Source organism: Tinamus guttatus, unplaced genomic scaffold, assembly GCF_059628265.1.
Source record: "Tinamus guttatus ecotype Peru unplaced genomic scaffold, ASM5962826v1 Tinamus_guttatus_pri_ptg000115l, whole genome shotgun sequence".
NCBI lineage: Eukaryota > Metazoa > Chordata > Aves > Tinamiformes > Tinamidae > Tinamus > Tinamus guttatus.
This window is the reverse complement of record NW_028288649.1, coordinates 11,117,507-11,140,015: the sequence shown is the minus strand read 5'-3', so window position 1 is coordinate 11,140,015 and position 22,509 is coordinate 11,117,507. Positions and strand designations below refer to the sequence as shown.

The 22,509-nt window shown below is 39.3% G+C and overlaps 1 protein-coding gene across 1 annotated transcript in view; it reads right to left on the bottom strand.

Moving 5' to 3' along the window:
- Positions 1 to 22,509, bottom strand: part of RFTN1 (raftlin, lipid raft linker 1) — a 78,025-nt gene that overhangs the window by 22,655 nt on the left and 32,861 nt on the right. Inside the window, exons 3-4 of the mRNA XM_088521225.1 lie at positions 14,426 to 14,534; positions 2,056 to 2,485 (exon numbers count right to left, since the gene is read on the bottom strand). Coding sequence (XP_088377351.1) covers positions 2,056 to 2,485; positions 14,426 to 14,534 — 539 coding nt within the window. The remainder of the gene's footprint in view (positions 1 to 2,055; positions 2,486 to 14,425; positions 14,535 to 22,509) is intronic.

Here is a 22,509-nt window from a genome sequence, read left to right as displayed (position 1 = left end):
ATAAAGAAACCACTAATGTTGTACTGGCAATATATCTGGGAATATCCTACTATAGGTGAGCTATTTCTTTTTCTGTCACATAAAACAACTGACCTTCCCAGACTTCTACTCTTGGAAAGTATTAGCATAACTCACCAGTAAAAAAATGCAAAAGAAATTAATAAATTCAAGCCAGAAAGTACCGAGAGACAGAAGGATAAATAAATAAACCAAAAAGACTTTCAAAACAAAAGCTCTTGTCTGGCAAATCAGCAGCTGAAATAAAAATCTGGGATGCTGTAGAAGTGGGGAACATCTGAGGGGGTTCAGTTTTGCACTGCAGAGAAATATTCAAAACATGGTTGCACTAAACCATGCACCAATTAGTGCACTAAAACATTTCCAGTGCTCAGCGTGGAGAAGCAGAGAATCAAGATAGAGTCAAACTTACTGGGTGAACTGTCTGGAAGTCAGAGTATAGATACAAAAAACTGAACTGGTCTCACTAATTCTGAACTACAAGACTAAGCGTGGTTCAACAACGTGCAAGATTACAGCATAAACCAGCACAAGTTATTCAAATAATAGTTATGCTCTGACCAAATCTGGCTGTTCTCTTGCCCAGCAAAAATTGGAGAAACTCTGGTGAAAGGTCACTAGAGCTTGATCCAAATCTGATGGGAAAAAAACCTAATTGCCTCAAAATGCAACGGAAATCAAGACAATAGTTCAGTGGGGAGGCCATGGAAAGTCATCCTCAGTCCTACATATAAAATCCCCAAAGGGAGAGGATTGTTTGAATGAATTTGTGCAAAACATAGTGAATTGGGATAAAGTCAAGGACAGTGCCAATTCAAAGGAATGTCGATGGAATTTCCTTATGTAGACTCGTACCTTGCAAGGAAAGTCAGCAAGGCAGAAACAGAAATAAATGCACACAATGTTTTCTACGATTAAGACAAATATAGGAAAGAAAATTGTTCTGTTTAAATTGGGAAATTTATACTTTTTTGTGTGACTTTCCATTCACTACCCAATTCACTACCCAGTTTACACCACATTTTCAATTACAGCTACTGCCACTGAAGCAACCTTCCAGAAACAAGCAACTTGAGGTTAGAGGAAAGGTCCGGGAAAGAAACTGGCATATGAAGAATAATCTTCCAAAATAATTGAAAATAAGAAGGCAGATTATTAGGAGCACCGTTATAAGGACCACCATTGTGAATTTCCAAATCAGAATGATTAACAAAAACAACCACTACTTTGCAGTAATTACAACTTAACCACTACTTTGCAGTAATTACAGCTTTAACTTCAGCACTGACCCCTGCCTAAGTAGTAGACTCAAGGTCCAGGTCATATCCATTCATATCATTCCTGGTTTAGGGTAGTTTCTGCTCTCTGTTCATCTGCTACAACGGGTCTAAAGGCGATAAGGCTTTGAGACTTATGCCTTTCATTGCTGCAAAACCTTCTCAGACAAATTAGTAAGGTTTCTTTTCAATGGGTAGAAAGGATAAAAAGACCAAGAGTGTATTGGCACCATGTAGAGAAAAAAACTAAATTGGCTGAAGGAAAAGCCTTTAAACTCAGGCATGCAAACTGCTCATAACAAAAGTGCACCTGCTTATAGCATCTCTCCAGTTGCCATTTGACTTATTCTGTCACTGTTAACATGCTGAAATGTAGGGTAAGGGTTTTTTGGTGACTCTTTTCTACTCTATTGTAATAGTACTGAATTTGAGGAAAAACTCCAGAGAAGGAAACTACACAATCTCCCTAGTCAACCTGTTTCAGTGCTCTGTTACCCTCACAGTGGAGGAATTCTTCCTCAAATTCAATACCATGCTTATATTGAGATATTCAAAACTTGTCTGTGCAACATGCTCTAGGAGAGCCTGCTTGTGCAGAAGGGTTGGCCTAGATGATCTCCAAAGGTCCCTTCCTCAGTGACTCTCTGATTCTGTGATGACAGGTTCCTCACCTAACTTCGAGCCCCCAGAAGTGCTAGCAACATACTTGACACAATCTTAAATTTGGCTTTCATTCATTAGAGGTCTTGGCAATACTCACTGCCGGTGAGCAGTTTTGAACTGGTGTTTCGGGCTGGCGTTTCACTCTCTGCTACTCCGTTCTGCTTGTCGGCTGCTTCTCTTACACTTGGGTCCTTGTGTTCAAGCTCTTCTTCATTCTCCCTTGCAGACTTAGAATTCAGCTGCTCAGCAGCCTGTCCTTCACCTCTCCCATCCTCCCTGGACGTGGCACACTGCTCAGTGCTTTCCTCACTTGCTGGTAGAGCACTGCATCCATTTAGGCCGTCTATTTTCTCGCTATCCAGCGAAGCATGATCCTCAGGGTAATTTGAAAGGTTTTTATTATCTCTTGATTGCACCGAGTTGTTACTGGTGGGTGTCAGAGAGCAGCTGACAAGGCAGTTCTTTTGGGATCGGTACTGAGGTATAATTCCGACAAATTTCAAGCCTTGACTTGCAGCATCTTGAATCTACGAGTCAAAGAAGATTAGATTTTTAACTGGCAAGTTTCTTAACCACACAGAAATACAGGAAATAACACCCATCAAAGGAGCCAGAATGACATTTTACTACTTTTGTCCACTATCAGAGGAAATTGTCATGTTATATTTACATAAAATGTTAAACCCTGGTCAAACAGGATGACAAGTTCCCTGAACAGCCTGCAATAATATGAAAGTGCCCCCAAAAGATAAAATATCTCCTGAGTTCTTCACTAGGGATAAAACACCTGTTTGAAAAGTTTACTTATGGAAGTGGTATTACTAAAATGAGTTTTTAGTATCAAGCTTAGGCAATCAGGGACCTGTAATATTACATCTTCTGCCGTACAGCTTCTGAGTGTTCTGATTGTGACATTTATACAAGGAAACGTTCATTAATTCCCTTTTTTACATGCACCACTATAACAACAGTTGTTGCTTCCCTATTTTGAATTGAGATGTGAATGGCAAACTTTCATATGATGAGCGTATAAAAAGCAAAGTTATTTCAGAACATGGCTTTTGGGGAGATACAGAACAGACAGAATAGCAAAAGGTGTTGTGAGATGAGGAAAGAAGAAAAAATAATGGAAAGTAAGATAGGAGTGGTATCAATCCTTTAAATTTTAGGCAGAGGAGGAAAATGAAGGAACCAAATCATTAAAGATTGTGGGGGAAAAAAAAAAACACACCAGTAATGATAATTAGTAAAGTTCTAAAAAAGGAGCTAACGAAAGGCTTGAGATGAAGCAAAAGACAAATCTCTGTTGCACAGACTCAGTGTTTCTGGTGCACCGTCCACTCCCGCTCCCGAAACAGGGGAGAAACTGCAGCAAGAGCCAGACTATCACGAAGACGAGCGAGCGCCGACTGATTCACTCATCAAAATCCTTAACAGCAAAGGACGGGGTTCCAGTGTCACAGGGCTCTTCGTAAAATAAATAACATTTAAACACGTGTAAATATTTCAGAAATAAGTGCCTTGAGAATGAAGGACTAATACAACTTTCTGTGCATACTCTGTAATTAGATAGAATTTGAGTGCTCTAATTATTCTCTAAAGTTCAGCTTAGTATGAACCTAACAGTATAACAGTTCAGGCTTTCTCAGTAGCAAGTAAAACACTGAATTGTACCTGAGTTTTTAGTCTGAAAGCACATGGGAGGGATCAGAATAATGAAGATTTTTGTACAATCCTCCCCCCCTCCTTTTTTTTAAAGAGGAAGCCTATTTCTGCACCTTCCCTACCCAGACTTTTTTTTTTTTTTAATGAATCATCTACTTCCTGGCAACGTGTCACTGTTCTGAACACGCGGACAAACTTACAGATGATACCTGATCAACAAGAACTTCCTCTTTCAAACCACAGTTATTTTTTCCATGTTAAATTAACTCTTAGAATTGCGATGCCAGGAACTTAAGCTCAGCTCTCCAGGAAACAAGGCAACATTCTCCTCAGGGGTTGGGCCCAATGAACATGAGATGCTGATTTCAGTAAAGCTTATTGCTCAGGTGGGATAATAACCTCCCTATAAAATACTACTAAGAATATCCTTATCAAATGGATGCTTTTCTATTCAGGAAGCTAGTAAATAGCTGGCTCTCTCAGCAAGTTTTAAGAGACTGCCAATGATGGATGGATTCATACTATGCTTAATGCCTTACCCCGCCATGTTCCAATTTTACAAATGCTTTTTTATACACTCCTTGACAGATACAGTCACAAATTCAGTTCATCTATCATCGCTGATCGAAACTACATTTGTTTTGTAGGTTGCAGGGCAGCTAATTATAGAAATGTAACTGCTAGGAGCCTGGGGAATAGTACACGTGTAGTAATTTCACTGGTCCTGGAACACTGCACGTCAATCCACACAGGGCTCTCCCACGCCGCGATCTGGAGCCTTCACAGCTATCGCAGCTATTTTATGTTGCAGTCCTGAGACGCTTTAAAAAAAACATATTTTTTTCTATGAAGTACCTGATCTTGAGGTATTCTTCTGAGACTCTTGTTCTCAGAAGCAGAAAAGGAGGAACTAAGGACAGATGGATAGTCTGTGTCCACCTAATGCAGTAGAAATATTGGAAACACTGAATGCGCCGTCAAGGCCCTTTTCAAACAAATCAATCAGCAGTACATAGGATATACTATGCTATTTAAACTTGCATTTCGATTTTTTTTCGATTACATAAGGGAGGATCAAGCATCTCATTATTTTCAATACAGCCAAAAGAGCAGGAAATGTTACATCAACAGCTCAATAGAGCTGCAGAACAGCTAAGTGATGTATCAGCAGATGCAAGCAGTCTGTCTTTCCAACTTTCCACAGAAACACCAGGAGGTTAACTCTCAGTATAAATAAAAAATGAAGCCTTAACATTTTTCAAATTAAAAATAGACACGACTTGATTTTGGGGCATCCTGTTTAGAGTTCAAATAGGACAAATTCTTAGTTGTCTGTACATCCAGAATGAATTATCCCATCCAGTATATATTAAAATTTCCTGTATTTGATTTATTTACTATTGCCTTTAATCCATAACTGCAGTGTAGAAAAATACCTCATATATTCAGAGACATGCCTTCTCAGAGAATTAAAAAATCCATTGTTTCACTCTTAATTTTGGATACAGTTGCCCACCACCCTGCATCATTTAAAACTAATAAATTATATGATGGATGCGGGACATGCAAAGTTTTACTGTTTCTGCTTCATCTTATTGCTGCTGCTTGTTTAAAGGTTGTTTTTCGTTACTGAATGAAAGGCAGCAAGAGAACCTGAGCTCGCAGACCCTCCTGAAAGGCAAGCGGGGACAAGCTCCCCCGGACAGGCCAGGGCAGACGTTCCTCAGTGTCTCCAAGTGCATCACCACGAAGGGGACACCGTGTCCTGCTGCTGCTGTGCACGTGGCCCGCGTGACTGACTGCATCTCCAAAACACGACACAGGACACGCTGTGAATCCTTCAATCAGGTGGCCCACAGTACTTCCAGCTCTTGGTTACATTTTAAACATGCCACATACAGGTTATTGTTCCGAGCTTGGGACTTTTTTAGAAAGGGAAATTCCAGCAACACACACAAAAAAAGTCTTTGGTTCTTTCCCTGGATGGGAACAGAAACATTTTAGTGGCTAACGAAGCGCTGCATGGATGATGTCGGCCACAGACAAAAGGGCAGGTCCCCACCACAAGAGATGGCATCGTCTAGTACCAGAATCAGGACATGCCTCATTTATTATAATCTGGGTAAATCCCTAAGTGGGTACATCTAATACAGTTAAAAACTGGCATGTATAAAATTGGACTTACGCCAGTGTAAAAATAGAAACTGTTTAAAGAAGGGGTGAAATTTCATGTGCATGGAGGGCTGAGGCAGTTACTGAATTTAATACCATCTCTATAATTTGCCTGATTAGAAACTTGGCATTTTCCCTGAGGGGTAAAAATGACAGGTTTAGCCTTTGCTATCTGTGAAATAAATATCAAATCTTCCACTAACTCTGGCAGAAACAGGAGCAAGCACCGTGTCAAACCCCTGATGTCGCTACCTTAATTGAATTTTAGCTGGGGACGCTAATGTTAACATTTTGTAACATTTGTGAAGTGCTATTTTTTATCTTGTAAGTGACTGACCACTACTTTCGTATTGCATTTGGAAAAAAAAGGCACAAGCAGCAGCACAAAGAAGTGTCACCAGACATTATGTTCACGTAGCAAATAGGTGGCCAATCTTTTTTAACCACTTCTCATCTAATGAGAGAAGAGCTGGCGGTCTATTTTGAAGATCAGAAAACTACATCCTGCAACAGCACAGCTGAGAGATGAAACCCTCTTTTCTGAAAACTGCTTGTTTTCTTTTCAAATCTGTTTAAAATAAAGACACTTTGCTGACACTGAAGTTCAATGTTCATTGCAAGTTTTGTCTGTGATTCCACGCTTACTGTTGCATTATCGGCTCCAAAATCAGCTCCCTTTTACAGTGAGCAGGATGGTATTACCCGAAGATCCCGACGTGGGTCCAGCGCCGAGGAGCAGGACGCACCTCTGCCAGCGCCGGGAAGCGCCCGCTCCGCGGTGCGACCGTGCGCGCTTCTCCCGCGGGATGACCAGCAACTTTGGGATATATCCCACCTGCATCAATAGGCATGGGAATCGCAGCAGAGCAATTTAATAATGAAAGCCTCCCTCTTGGATACGGATTTTCAAACAATTGATTTAATAAGACAAGCGTTATAAATTTCTCTTAACTCTTGGGTGCCAGGAGCTGGAAGGTTTGGCATGCATCCAGAGCAAAAGCAGTTTTACTAACACCAACAGGACACTCTGGTTTACAGCGCTCCTAAATGGATGCCAGGAGCAGGAAGATTTTGGCATCCCACCAGAATAAAAGCAGCTTTACCCCTGCCATGAGGACACTCGAGTTTACAGAAGTCCTAAATGGTCTCCAGGCTTGAGCTTCCTGATGATGCGGATAGAAAATACCTTCAGAACATAGTCATCAGGAGATATCATTTCATTCACAGACTTGCTATGCATTACTTTAAATATATATATATATATATATATATATATATATACAAAAATGGTAGCAACCAACTAAAGGGGATTGTTACTAATATAAAAAGAAATGAGAGAAATAATTCACAAAGAGCATATGTACCAAAAATGCACTTGGACCAAAGGAAAAAAGACAGTGCCTAGTGGTGACCCACAATTAGCTCTGTCATTCAGTAGGCACAAGCAGCCTGCTGCTTAGTGCAACTAATGGGGAAATGCACAGCCTTTGAAACAACGCCTGGCTTAACTTCGCTCAGAGCTTTCCAAAACGCTTTCAAACCAAGCCAGCGCTGCCTTAGCTAATAAGAGAAGTATTTGCCTGCTGTTTTTAAAGAATAACGCTAGAAGCATTAGATCTGTAACGTACACCAGAAACAGGATCGCTGTATTTTTCCTACCTCCTTTTAAGCCTCAAACAAATTTATTTTGACAACAGATCTTCAAGCAACGAACAATCTTGTGGTTTGAGGAGAATACTGCGCCCTGAGTGCCAATGAGAGGACTGGGAAAGGGGCTGCTCTAGACTGACTGAAGTTTTCCAACTGTGTCCTCCTTCATTAACATTTAGTAGTGTAAGTTGCATTTACCAGGACTGCATATTCCCATTTCAGCTTGCTCATTCTGAAAACAGATGTTTAAAATTAAGAGAGTCTTTTTGTTGGCCTCTGACGTTTTCTGCAGGTCTGACGTGCCTTCCTGAGAAGACAGCAACAGTCAGCAAGAATTCATGGCTTATTTTAAAACCAGCTCGGCTTAACTAATGGTCTGAAGGAGGGTTTTAGTTATTTCTAAATAACTCAGAACTGTAGCTTTGGCATTTTTGCATCTATTACAACAACAAGAGATAATTCTACTAATCAAACAACAAAGCAGCATCTGCTAAATAGTTTTCTATACCAGCATTTGCAGATGTTCAAAACCTGTAACCTTTCTCATTGGAAAGCTCTGTCATTTAGGCCTTTACTTCTCATAAATTTTTACCCTTTTCCAGTTCACAATGACCTACTTGAGTCTGAATTTGAGAAAGATATTGCATGTTTACGTAAACGTATGTAAATATAGGTGCAGCTTTTAGAAAGTCAAATTCCACTCTGTATTCAGACTTTTAAATAATTATTTTCATTTTCAATTACATCAAAATAGACTACCTGGGACTAAACACCAGAGGGATGAGTGGAAAAATGTTAAATATAATCCCAAATCACAAAGCCTTCCTTTAAACACTGTTGTTGACAATGTTTACACTGAAATGCCCAGCTGAAACCCTGTCCAGAGTTCTGCAGCCTAGGAGTTATGAGTAAGACCTGTAGCATGAGGCTGGTCCATGCAAGACAAGACAGTGCAGATCAAAAAATAACCCCCCAGAATAAAATGCAATGGGTTTCTTGAAGAAACAGATGCATATTGACTTTCCACCTTTGCCATGCATGGCCCAGTCAGCAGAACCATTGATTGAATGCTCTCCACTCTTGCTGTATTTGCAGTAGAGCGCACCCAGGCACTGAAGAGGGAAAAGAAAGCAAGCTTGGCAATTTTCAAACATGCTTAAACTCTTAACATACTGCTGCCAAGAGATATTAAGTTAACGCAAGCTATATGTCTGCTACTACCAGGGCCAAAAAAGGGGACTAGAGTAACAACCGCATTACAAAATCCCTGAGCAGCTGCCTGCATCGATCCAGCAATTTCTTAGGGCAACACGAGCGGAGTGAATGCGTAGGGCAGTGCAAGTACTTCCGTCTGAGCATCTCCACTTTGGAAACTACGCTGGCTTTGTAGCCTCCTATGCAATTTTTTTTTTTTAATTTTTATCTTACCTTTTACTCCACAGAGCCAGCGAAGGGACAACGTCAGCAGACACAGGCTGCAGTAGTTCAGTGACTCTAGTAACTGCGCCAAAGCTAATGCAACACATCTGAGTGCTGCCATTCTTGCCCTAGCTGCTGAAAAAAGATCCCGTATGTCCCCACATGATCCCTAAGATTACTCCTGAAAGATTGTTTTAGACCTGGGATAAAATGTTGTATAGCAGCCATCCTATGCTCATGCAAGCCAAAGCCTTGACATGCTGAGTAGGGATGTGGTGTACCAAGCAGGTCCCAAATCCTTTCTCTGGAGCACAGTTATTTCCACTGCAGTTTCAAAGTGCAGGAAATGTGTGGGGCACAAATCTTGGGAAAGAAACTCCTAAATTAATGGGTTAGCACAAGAGAGAGGAAATAAAGATTTATAGAGATGTAACATATTTCTGATATGTTTTCTCTATAAATTTATCTCTACACATACATATATCAAACCTATCTATAAAAATATAGATTAGCACTAATGCTAATCAAAACTGACACATTGATTTATCACATCTTTATCCCAAAAACTGAGGGGAAAACAAAAAAAAAGCAGGTACTGCAAGAGGACAACAGGAATATTTTAAACACTAAGAACTCAGCTGCAAACTTACAGACTTAAAATTTAATTTGCTGGGAACACTTTATCTTTTCATGAAACAAAGTGTCTCTATTAAAAAAAAAAACAAAAAACTTTGTTTTGTCACGCCCTCTGCTACTTGTAGCCAAAATAACAATCTGAATAATTTGCCCATACTTTGTTTTAGCACAGTGTGAGATACTATCACATTCACTGCTATAAACAAAAGCAATTTCTTATTTTTCCCACCAGACAGAAGCAGTATCAGTGAAAGCAGGCACTACGCATTTTATAACATCTATTTTTGTCTTGGTCAAGAGGATGAGCTGAAGAGCTGCTGGAGGCCAAAGGATTATAAAAGCACAACCAGGCTCCTGGGAGAATCCTGAAAATAGTTCTGCAGTGTTCATGGAAGATGTATATCAACACCACTTTTACACGGCTTAGGCAAAAGAACACAAGTTGAAAGAAGCTTAACCAGGAACAGATGTTTCCCTTCACACCAGGCTATTTAAAATACAGTATATGCTATTTTTTACCATTTCTTGTTATATATATACTTACAAAATGTTAACAGAATGCACTTTAATAAATATTGTCACAGTAGATCACAAACAGCTGAACCATTGATGCTGAGTTTTAACTTTCACTTCGTGACCATATCTATTTCTAAGATCCAAACACTTCAACAAAATTAAAATAGAGCTCTGCTCGCACTGAAAACATGCAGAAAACAAAGCAGACAGCTAAGTGTGCGGAGATGGTTTTCATTACAATGTGCCGAAGAAATAAATGTTGTATTGTTCTTTTGCACATGCCCTTGAGAGTGAAGGTTTTGGGGAGAGATTTTTTTGGTTTAAGGATGGAATTGATTTAAAAAGAAGTTGAGATCACATTGAGATAAGTAATCCTTCTAGGTAATAAACAATACTCCAAAGGGGTCGTTTTCTAGACACAGAAGTAAATCCAAATTTTATTCATCTGAAGAACGGTCCTGTGGCCAATATTACAGATCCACTTTTCCCCTTTCTATCTTTTACTGCCACCGGCGCTGACTAAATTCTATGTAATACACGTGCTATTATGGACATATTTGTACTGACACATTTCCAGACTTCCATGTCTTCTTGTCCTTTCATAGTTGGGTGCTGAAGAGAGTTCTACAACTCACAAGTTGAGTGTGCAAAACTCTCACACGATGTATATCACAGACACTGTGGATGTGTAGAAGTGCTTTGTTTTGATCACAGAAAACAAATGCTCGTTCTGATGCTCTTAAACATTTAGCAAGGAAGTTAAAACCTGGGCTGAATCATTCTCCTGACTAGGAATACCTATGGAAAGATCTATAAAGCTCTTGATGGCTTCGAATCCATATCAGCATTTTATGTCTATTGTATGCAAGAAAGTACTCCAGTCTTCGATACGGAAAAAAATAGTCTCATTTATGACTCATGCAAAGAAGGGACAAAGCAGCAGGGAAAGGTCCCTCTCTGGTCACAGACACAGGCAAGATGACTGCATTTGGGTCTCAGTTGAGAAAGATGGATTTTAATCCATGCTTTTCTCTGCTTATCATACTTCCCTCGGGAAGAAGAATGAGTCCATAGAGACAAGAAATATGAATTCTGCAGTGGGATTAAACTGAAAGAATTAAGCATTCAAAAATGTTCTTCTGATGGAGCATTATTAGCTTGTGGTAATAACGGGCTTTGTATCAAAGGAGATAAAAATGTGCTTCCTAAATTCTAACAAGTCGAAGCTGGGCAGAAACAGCACAGAAACCACTTTCTAAGCATTCACTAACATCCCAAAGACATGAACGTAAGAATAAAAATCTTCTGCTTGTTACAGTAATTCTGGAGAATGTAACTCAGATTGATGTGCAAAGCAAAGGTCGTGAGAAACATATTTGGCATTCGCATATGCTACATATCCAAAATAACTCTTTCCTTGGGATGTCAGCCTGGCTTCTCCTTTCCTTGCTTGTCTCAGCACATTGAGGAGAACATTTTCAGAAGGAAAAAGATGAAAGAATACCCATAAACAGAGAGCAACTAACGGAGCAATTAAAGGCTATCCTATTTTACACAAGATGCAAATCAAAACAAGAAATCTTGGAAGGAACATTTATGACTTGCAACCACTTCAGAGTCACCTCAGTCACGGTGACTAGTAGTTCAGAAGTTTAGCTTCACTCATGAAAAGGCAGAGGAAGAATCTTTAATCTCTGTGTGCTTTGCCTGAAAGCAAAAGAAAGGAGTGCTGAGGCCAGCGTGCCATCAGTGTACATATGCAATGGCTGGATTATTTCTTCCTTTGCCAGAGGGAAAAATACGTAACGAACAAATCATGCAAGTGAATGAGCCCTTTAGGACGTGCTGAGCAGTCAGCCGTCCCCAAAACTAGAACCACATTGATATGAATGAGCAAACATCACATGGTTACGTAAGTATGATTTTAAGGTACAGGAAAAGCAATGTTTTGTCCCCAGTACTTAACCATCTCTTGTCTTCCACAGCTTTGCCTGGTCGGAAACCCTAACAGTAGCTAAAATGCACCAAAAAGTGTCAAGAGTTTGGCCAGGGTTCCACACACAGAAGGTTCTTGCAGGCAGAATGCACATGTGAGTCAAGAGCCTGCTATGGCATTTTTTAATAGTTTATAATCAAGGCAGTATTCTGGTAATTTCTTTCTCTAGATAAAGTAATTTTTTTACTCCTAAACATTTACAGGTAGCTACAGAAGAGGGAAAAAAAGCGATCACCTGTGCTATATGCCACTGTAAGTTGTTTTGTGCTTGCCAGAAGCAAGCCATTAATATTCAATATGATTCAAGGCATTTGCAATGCAGCAAAAAATCAACCGAGAAAAGAAGTTATCAAAACTGTATCCTTGTTCAAACTCCATATTAATGATACCTGTTCAGCAGTCCATAATATAATTAATCATATCAAGTTTCTCAGGGTATACGATATTTTTCTAGCAAATTCACAGTTGGAGAAAAAAAAAAGACTTTTTTTTTTTAAATATGGAGGTCCTTCCTGATACCTTTTTAAAAATGCAGCAAATTGCAATGCAGTAAAATGGTAAACCTGTAAATAGCTAAGATGGTACAATTCCTTTTAATGAAAAGGTCCATGATCAAGTATTTGACTATTCATTGAAAAGACACTACTAACTTCAGCTGCATTCCACAGTTCAAGAAGAACTACACGGTTGTTCTTTTCTGAAAGTAAGAAACTGCCCTAACAGCTTTTTGCTCCTACTTTCTTTGAAAAACTTCCCTTACTTTTTATTTTGTTTGTAAACATGTTTTATTTGCCCTTAAAAGCAATGGAAATTTTTGTTGCTCTGACAAATTAGTTAATATGACAATTAATTCCTACTCCCAAACAAATCCTGTATCCCGAGTTAGATTTACATAAAAGTATCAAGACTTTCACAGTATCTTTAATCAAATCTAGACAGTGACATTGCACACGCTTGACAGCAACAGCTTCAAAGAACTTCAATTCCTCTACATCAAATAACATCTGAGGATGAGCGACATTCTCAGTCTACGAAGAAACAGTATATAAATTTTTTTAGCTATTAAAATTTAAATGATTACATTTCAAAAAGGCACCTTTATAACCCAATATTCCAATAGTTTCTATCAAAAGAAAGATTTCTATGTCTAGAAAAGTGCTCTAAAGAGACTCAGAATTGAGTATTTATGGAAATCGGTTGACTCCTGGATCATCATTTGATTCATGTTAGCCACAGTCTCTCTGAAGATAAAAATGGAAAGAATTCTTCTATTAGAATGATGTAAAATCTTACTACTAGTTGTGACAGATAAGCCCAAAAAACCTGAAGAACCAAATTAAACACCTGGAAACTCATACACAAGCATTTATACCTAACTGTGAACAGACTGAAATAATCCAAGACAGCATAAGAATAAAAGTGTAATAACAATAAACAACAGTCTGATGCAGATTCAAACTATCCCAAAGAAGAAAATGTTTTGAAAAATTCAGGTTTTCCTCCAAGTATGACAATGACCGGATGGGCATATCTCATTTTATCTTTAATCCAGTTTGTACGATTAGCAGTAAAAAGGAAGGATTGAACATCAATGCAGGCTGGCAAGCTGAGTCCTTAGCAAATTTGTATAGCCCATGCTGCAGTTTACTCTGCAAAATGTTCTTTATTGTTATCATTGCTGAATTAAAGCTAGGAGAGGAAACCTACTGTGACTATGTAAACATAGCATTGCTGGGTTTTATGGTTTTATAATGTGTAATACACATTACAGCAGAATTGGGAAGATGAAAAAAGAACTGCCTTCTCTAAAATCAACATATCCTGCTTATTTCAAATTTGGCAGAATATTACTTTATCAAAAATAATATTAAAAGTAAGTAGCAAATAAAGAATTTCAGGGTTATCTTCAAATTCTCCAACATATATAAGTTTGTTGAAATCAACCCCATTTTGGATGGAAAAAGAGCTTTAGTTCGAAAGTACCATCTCTAATTGCTAATTTCAGGTGATGCTGAAACCAAACCCAGATAACCTGGGGGATTCTGGGAGTTAATAAGAATTTTAACCCACAGGATATTTTGACACTAAAATGGAAATACTAAACATTGCTTCAGCTTAAAATGTGTACACTGTTACAGAACTGTCTTCAACACTGATAAATTAGTTCATTATCATCTGTGATAGGTTACTCTCTGGTGATACTGCTAACAATTTCCCTATAATAATATGATTAATAATTTGTTTCTCTGGTAAGCATAATTGCTATTCAGACACACAAATTCACAAAAGAACACCAATTTCCAAGTACACAAGATGTTCATGTATTCCCATTGACAGATTGACAAAGCTAGCAGCAGTAATTATAGTGCAAATAAAAGCATAACATATTTTCTAGGGTTTTTTTTTTACTCACTTTCTTAATAAAATCAGGTATATCCTTTTTGTCTGAAAGTTGATTTAAAGAGGAGCAGCACTCTACCTCCAAGATATATCCTTCACTAGGGACATCACCTTTTGGAGATCTGAAGAGACAGAACAAAAAGACAACAATTTCTCTTGTTAAAATTGGATATCTAGGAATCTTTTTTTAATAAAAATTTCTCACGTTCAAACACCATTTTGGTTCCATCACATTCAGTCCTTTGAAACAGTTCTGACAACCACAGTGTCTCACCGATTTCCCAGGGAAGGAAATCACATCTGTGACTGCTGTGCAATACCACAGGGACTCCCAAATTTCTTTATTTTTCCAAAGCACATTTTGTCTATCCATCATTTACAGCCAACAGTGTGGAAATGCACAGTACCTGAACCTCAGAACATGGGGAAAGTAGGATCTAATACAACCAGCTGCGAGATGCCCATCAGAGCAGCCCAAACCACCTGCTTTCTTATACACTATTCCATGTATTCCATTCTTATACTCTTATTCCATTCTAAGGGATAGAAGTGACTAACCTACAAGATGTAGAATGACCTCTAGGGGTAGTAACTAAAGAAATACTCTCATCCAACATCATTCAGAGACCAACGTTTAAAAATTGGGGGCTTATCTATGCAATCAATCCTTCAGTCTTACCTCATCCTTTACTGCTGAGAAACACAAAGTGTCTACAATTCTTTCCCTTTTAGAAGACACTAGCTCCTGAACTAATTAAAAGCATATGGCATCTGTCATATGGATTGGTGAGCAAAGAAAAGTGCCGTGAAAGTATGATATTGGCCAAAACATGGCCGCAGGCAAGTTTGGAAGTTATCCTGGGTGATTTTGAGAAACACTCCACTGACTTACACTGCAAGCAGTGCTACAGAAGGCAGTTTTAACCCCCTCCAGGCTCCCACGCAAGGAAATTACTGTTCTTGATCAATGTGGGAAATCTAGAGAACCATTTGTCTTATGAGTTCCTTAGGAAAACACATAGAGGAAAGTGTGAAAAGGAAATGTTAGCCTATAATTCTTGGGGAAAGTAATGAAGTAGTTATATTAGCATTCTATACAGAGCATGAAAAGGCCTCATTCAATAAAGCACCAATTCTGGACAGCAGTCACTTCATGTATGGAGTAGATGCCAGGCAGGAAAAAGGTGCAAAACCTAAGTGTGAACCGAGACTCAGCCGAGGAAGCAGCAAAGCAACAGAGCGAGGTTTTGCAATCCTTTCTAGCAAAAGCATTTTGGAGCCAGAAACGGACTCTTCTGAGCAGGGAGATGGCGTGACACGCGCTACGTGTGCCAGCCGCCGACGGTGCCAGGGGCTTTCCCGAGCACGACACGAGCCGTTGCTCAGGGGCAGCCGCGGTGCGTGGGCTGCCGAGCAGCTCGTTTCCTCAGCCCTGCTGGGGCTCTTACACCGCGGCGGCTTCCTAGGCCGCGCTGCAGGGACCGGCTACGGCTCTCACATGGCGGCGGCTTCCTAGGCCGCGCTGCAGGGACCGGCTACGGCTCTCACATGGTGGTGGCTTCCTAGGCCGGGCCGCGGGGACCGGCTACGGCTCTCACATGGCGGCGGCTTCCTAGGCCACGCCGCCGAGACAGGCTACAGCTCTCACATGGCGGCAGCTTTTGGACTTGATCCCCCCGCCTGCAGACAGGCAGTAGCGCCACGTGGTTTCTCACATCTCTTGTGGGACACGCAGCACTGTTCTGCAGACTGAGAATGGTCCAGGAACACCAAGGCCAGATTTCTACATTACTTTTTCTCCCCTGCTTTTTAGCTTCTTCTCACAATTTGTGGTTCTTTTTTTTTCTAGAGGCTGACTAGCGAATCTTAACAAAACATGCTGTGCATGGAAACTTTCCAAACAGCTTTCTAGGTTTTACCTACATCATTACTGAGGGTCAAACAGTATCCCATGGCAACCTCTCTAATAGGGAGTACAGAGCTTTATTTAACCAAAAAAACCCAAGCTTTTGCAGAGAAAAAAAAAATTATGAGGGACAGCACATGAGCTGCAGGCTCTTCTAGATAAAATCTAGATTAAAAACATAAATAAAGATTGTAGAATAAAATTTTATCTTCTATATAAAATACTGGATGTGATAATGTATTCTGTGCAGAACTTCCATCACAGATTACTCTTCAATAAGGTGAAAACACACTTAAAGCCTCCCTGCTACATTACCTAGTGTTATAGCTGATTTTTTCCCTAAAAACTGAGTAATACTAATTGAAAGTACACCCCTGAGGTTATCTAACCATCTTCCACATAGGAACAAACATGAGCTAAGGCTATACAATGCTCTACCAGTCAAAAAAAAGTCGAAACACATACTTTATATTGCAATGCAAAGTCCATACGACGTCAAATTAAGCAAACAGTTCTCTAGTGCCTCAGCTGTTTGATTATTACACACCAAGCGTTTTTATTTTTCAGAGACAACACCTAAGTCTTTAAAATCATGAGGACTGAAGATCTCCCAGGGCCTTCCACGGATGCTTCACTCAGCTCCTTCACTGGGAAACCCAACTCAGGTTGCCTGAGGAAGACAGACTCCCAGACATGTTGATATAACACTGCTTAGAGTCAAAGATATAATGCTACTTAGATTCAAAGTTACAACATCAAGTCACAAAACTGAAGTATGTGCTAAGTTATCCAAAATTATCCATGTTTATTTAAAGGGAGGCCCATTAACGAGAAAAATGGAACATATCCAGAGGCAAAATTCTTCCTGGAACCTTCTTCACATAGCGGTCAGGCACAGCTCCCATGCAAATGACACTGTTTTAAAATACTTTTGTGGCAAATATAAAATCTTAATATTTTAATTGCTGCAAAAGAACAACAAGTAACATTTCCAAAAACATTGCTAATCTGTTTAAACAAACTCTTTCCAAGCTCCATTGCTAAGACTGATACACAAATACTGGTAAGAGGGACGTTGAACCACTCTTTCCCAACCCCATTCCTTCACCTCAACAGCTCCCTGGACTCTTGATTTTGTGCAGTTTATCTGAAGATCTACTTCCAACTTCAGATTCTTTCCAAGGAATGAGTTATCTGAGATACAGTTTGGATGCATAAAAATACAGTAATTCTCACTGGAACTAGTTAAAACGACCTGTTTATTTTCGCCCCTTTAACAAGCACTTAACTTGAAATGTTTCTGCTCCTTGTAAATATTTAAGAGAACAGAAGATAGTGAATTCTTCCTGTAAGAGTCTGAGGGCTACCTCTGGTCTCAGCTCATGAAAGTAATTTTCAAATACCAGCGCAGTCTGCTAAGAACATTATTTTATAGAACATGCATACCAGATCTTGCTAAAGGCCATAAAGACTTGAGTTAGCCTCAAATAGAACTACCGTATATTACCAAAAGCTGGGTTTTTTTCCATGCTTTCAAGTAAAATATGTTCGTATACGTTAATTTCTTTTTCATATATGCAGGTCTTTGTCTACATTGTTAGTTTTTATCTCTTTAGGAAAAACTCAGAGCCTTCTGTCAAAAACAAACAAAACAAAAGCCATAGCTTTCCATGTAAAAGTAGTAAATTGTATTAGATTTCATAGACCACAAAAATAATTTTCTGAGCTAATCCAGGTGGGCAAGAAATTCTTTCCAGCCTCAGTGTGTAACACATAGTGCTTTTCATTTAAGAATCATAAAGCTTTCCATAAATATCTTAAAACTTTCTCATTATACTTTTTGAGTATTATGAGCATATCTATATTAGAAGTAGCTACATTAGGTACAGGTAAGTCCTAAAATGAGTAGACATTACTACATTATTGGTTTTGTAAATTTAAATTTAAGGTCTACTTTCATCAGAGATAGTGAATTAAGACCCCAAGATGAGGCACATTTACCATGATCACACATGTAAAAGGAGGAGGTAAAAGCCAAGTCTCCTGCAGGTCTCCCGATTTCAGTCTTGTTCTGTAGTCCCTGTACACCCTTATTTTCTTCTGATGAAGGACTGATGTTGATCATATATGAAATAATCTACATGTTGGAGTCTCTCAATTACTTTGTAGCACAAGAAGCTCCTGGGTGTTCAATGTGTAAAAAACTTCAAAATTAAAGCAGTGGTTTTAATTAAAATTCATTTCCATCTTCCTATCACAAAATATTTCTCAATAGGAAGAGAAATGCTGAGATTAGCTTATATAAGTCTCAATAATTTGAAAGGTTTTCCTTCTCTCCTCCATGTACACTTAGCAATAAAGTATCTCCTGGGGTTTTGATTTACCCTAGATTGCAAAACTGAGCCTTCCGTGTCTCCAAACACTGGATTTTATTGCCTTCATTCCCCTAATAAAAAAAAATCCCTGAGTTAATTAAAAATGGCTCCACTTTGAAAGAAGCACACCTGGGTACAGCGATGCCACGTACTGCCTAGAACCTAGGACTAATAAGACGGCTCGTATGTGAAAACCTGGGCTCGGGCTCCTTAAAATGGGTTTCATGGTGCTCCTGAGGCCAATCCATGGCCCCAGGAGGGGATAACCTCTGGCTAAGCACAGGCGCCTTGGAGGAGTTTTCACTGTACCTCTTACTCCCTGGACCTCCAGTATTTTTTTTTCCTTTTGTACATCTTGTTATTTGTTCTCCTTTACCGATTTTATGGAAAAAGGGGTTTCTGTCACTGGAAACACAACAGTCTTCAGTCTGGAATGGCAAGTATCTGAGAGGTCAGTCATGCCACCCTAGCACCATCTGGAGCAAGGACCCTAAAACGTCACTTATACACAAAGGGCTGAGGACAACTGCCTTAAAAAAATCAACCGTCTTGGATCTTAACTGGGACCTATAGCACCCCTAAAGAAGAAGGAAATACACACACACACACACACAAAAAAAGATTATCGCTTATAATTGGAAGTCCACTGGCCAAAAATACTTTACGACTGTTGTTGCAGTAGGTTGTCATTTCCTGTACAGCTGCTTGCAGTTAAGCACCATTTCATGGTAGATAAACCATTACCAGCTGCAGAGCACCAGTAACTTGGCCGTTAGCTCTTCAAGCCGGCAGCTTAGTGTCGTCCAACAAACTGGAATTCTAATCCTTTTCAGACAGAGGAAGGAAAAAGGAAGCCAATATATAGCCTTCGTTTTCCAAGTTCTCCATATTCGTGAATTCTAAATGCCAAAACAACACTTGTAAACTGAGGATACACTCTAATGATTATTTGATTAAAATTATGTTAGAATTGTAGTTCTGAGAAAATGTTTTCCATCACGCAGAATTTAATAACAGAAAAGCTTCTGTTTCAAAAAAAAAAAAAATCCTGTACATGTATAATCAACTGATCTATATTAAGTAAAAATAAACACACATCAAGAGGCTTAACATAACCACGCACATTGGTATATGCGTAATTCTAGGTTAGAAAAACTGGCAAAACTCTGTTAATCGAAATCCAAGAACCAAGCACTAAAGACTCCACAAATTTTAAGATGCCTACCCAACAAATACATAGATTTTCAAAATTCACTGATTCGTTAACTTTATATGCTAAGACCTTTCTTTAGAAAAATTTAGGCATGCGTGGATACACAGGCTTCTTTTAATGTGCAATATTTATAATTTTGAGAACGCTGATGAAAGAACATTTATTTTGGGTCAACGTCAAAAGCTGTTGTGAGGAAATATGTATTTCTTTGAACTTGAAACAAACAACAAGTTTAAAAACTCTGGCCATTGTCCCTTGAGCTAACAGAAGATATCTGTTGATTCTCAGGTATGGAATAAATATTATTCTTCCAGCAAGCAGAAACAAGCCTGCTGAAAGCAACAACATGTACCACGCATGCACACAAAATGTGTTTGATTCTGATGTTCATCCTCCAGCTTAAGTCTGACATGAAAACCAAATACACAAAGTGGACAAGCGTATACATTAAGTTAAAAATACATCATATGCAATGCAATATATCTGTTTTCTCCAACTCAGGCCAGCTCGGGAGCACTGCTGGAGATCACTGAGAAGTTTTGCCAGCCTGTACTCTTTTGAAACAGTTTAGGGTAAACACCTAGGGTAAAAAGCTAGTTGCATGGTTGGGGGCAAAGGCTGTGGTTGATGGGTCGTGCTCAGCCTGGAGGCCAGGAGCAAGCAGGAGTTCCCCAGAGACGGCTTGTGGGACCTGCCATGGGCAGCATCGCTATCCATGAGCTGGAGGAGGCAAGAGTTGCGCATCCTTGTCAAGCAAGCAGGTGACACCAGAGTAGGGGACAATATGGGTCAATGTGGGTGCGCGTGCCGAGGTCACTGCACGTGTGTCACGTGCCTTTGAAACTTAAACGTGGCACGGATAATTTCTCCATGGAAAAATGAGGAAATTTCCACAGAAACTCAAGGGTGGGCTTGCCAGATGAAAACATTCATCGTGGCTCGGGGCGCTATCAACTAAATTCTACATACAGTCAGAGCAAATAGGCCCATCTCAAGCAGCTATCAAGAAAGTGTTTTCTAGGCTAACGTGTTTCTGAAACAGTTTAGAATCAGAAATTTGATAACTGTCTAAATGTTTCTAGAAACATTTTCCTTTACCTTCAGAATGACAAATTTCCTAATATGCAAATGCTAATAAAAGTCATCCATTATGTAAATCTACATGTTAGAGGACCAACACCTGCTTTCATAATGTAAAATGCTGTTTCACCTTAATGTAATGATGGCTATTTGTATATTCCTCGAAATAACATCATTTTCCTTCCTTCACGAAAAACAATCTGCTCATTACTATTAGAAAGAGAGTTTGGTACAAGTGGAAGAGAGGGCATGAAAGAGCTGGTCTTCCAGACATGAAAAATCAAGATTTCCCCTTGCTTACCTGCCCCAACTCCAAACCTTCAGCTCTCCTATCACAAACATTTTCTACAATACTGTCAACGTAATTAAACAAATACCAAGTGGACACTGACAAGTGGAAATGCGATCCTAACATAAAAGAAGCAACACAATGACTACTGTCTTGTTTTATTCATTTCACGCATAAGTCATTTCAATCTTGTGCATTTACATTTAAATGATACTACTTTAAATTTTCCAGTCTGTTGTAGAAAATAGACTTTAAGTGACATAGAAGACATGGGGACTTATCTCAGAAGGTGTCATTTTTGGAATTGGAAGTGCCTAACAGAAAAAAAAAAAAAAAAAAAGTAAAAATCCTGTTTTGCTACTGAACTTTTGAACTCAGTCTGTCAAATTCCTTTTCAGATAAATAAAATTATTTTTGGCCAAGTAATGAAAGCTTGCATTTCGTAACGATTAATGGATATGGGGAAATTATAAAAATAGGATCGGAATCATCTCATAAAGTATATCACTAAACACCTGACACCTCATTATTTTACAGTGAGGGAGAACAGCTGCAAAGTTGTTGGCTATAAAAATAGAAGTCTACTCTAAAAACGTTATTCTTAAGTCCTGTTACGAGGTCTAACATGGATGGCAATGTTTCCTTGGTGATCGCTTTACTGACTGGAGGCAAAACCTGTAAAAGGATGTATGTATCTTAAGAGAGATATGGAACCATGGGGAGAAATAGTCCTCTGGAATCCAATTTATTGTATGCTCTTTATGCTCTTGTAAAATAAAGCATCTGCAAATACACAAGACTTACTGTAAACAGAGAGTTTGTGAGCCTGGAGCACTTATCTTTCCCAGTGGGAGAGAATGTGGCTTGCTTTCTGGGGCACAGTATTCAGAAAGGCAAGGGCAAACATCAGAATTAACACTGAATTCTGAAGTTTTAAGACAGTGGCCAGGGGAGTCGCACTGAAGGGAGCTGGGAGATGGAGGATTAAAGCAGCTCAGTGCCCTGCATTTGGCACAGTTCTGTTTTGGGGCTGACTTTGGGATTTCTCTGCAATAGCCATAGACTGTCTGAAATAGCAACGTGCCAAAGACACCTCGGCAGAGATCCTGAGATTCAAAATTAGAGAGGATGGAAATAAAGTGTGGAAAAAAAAAAGGTTATTACGCACAGGAAGAATGAGTGATCTTTCTGTTCCTTGGGGGGACAAAGGGGACATGTGTGCTACTACCCTTAC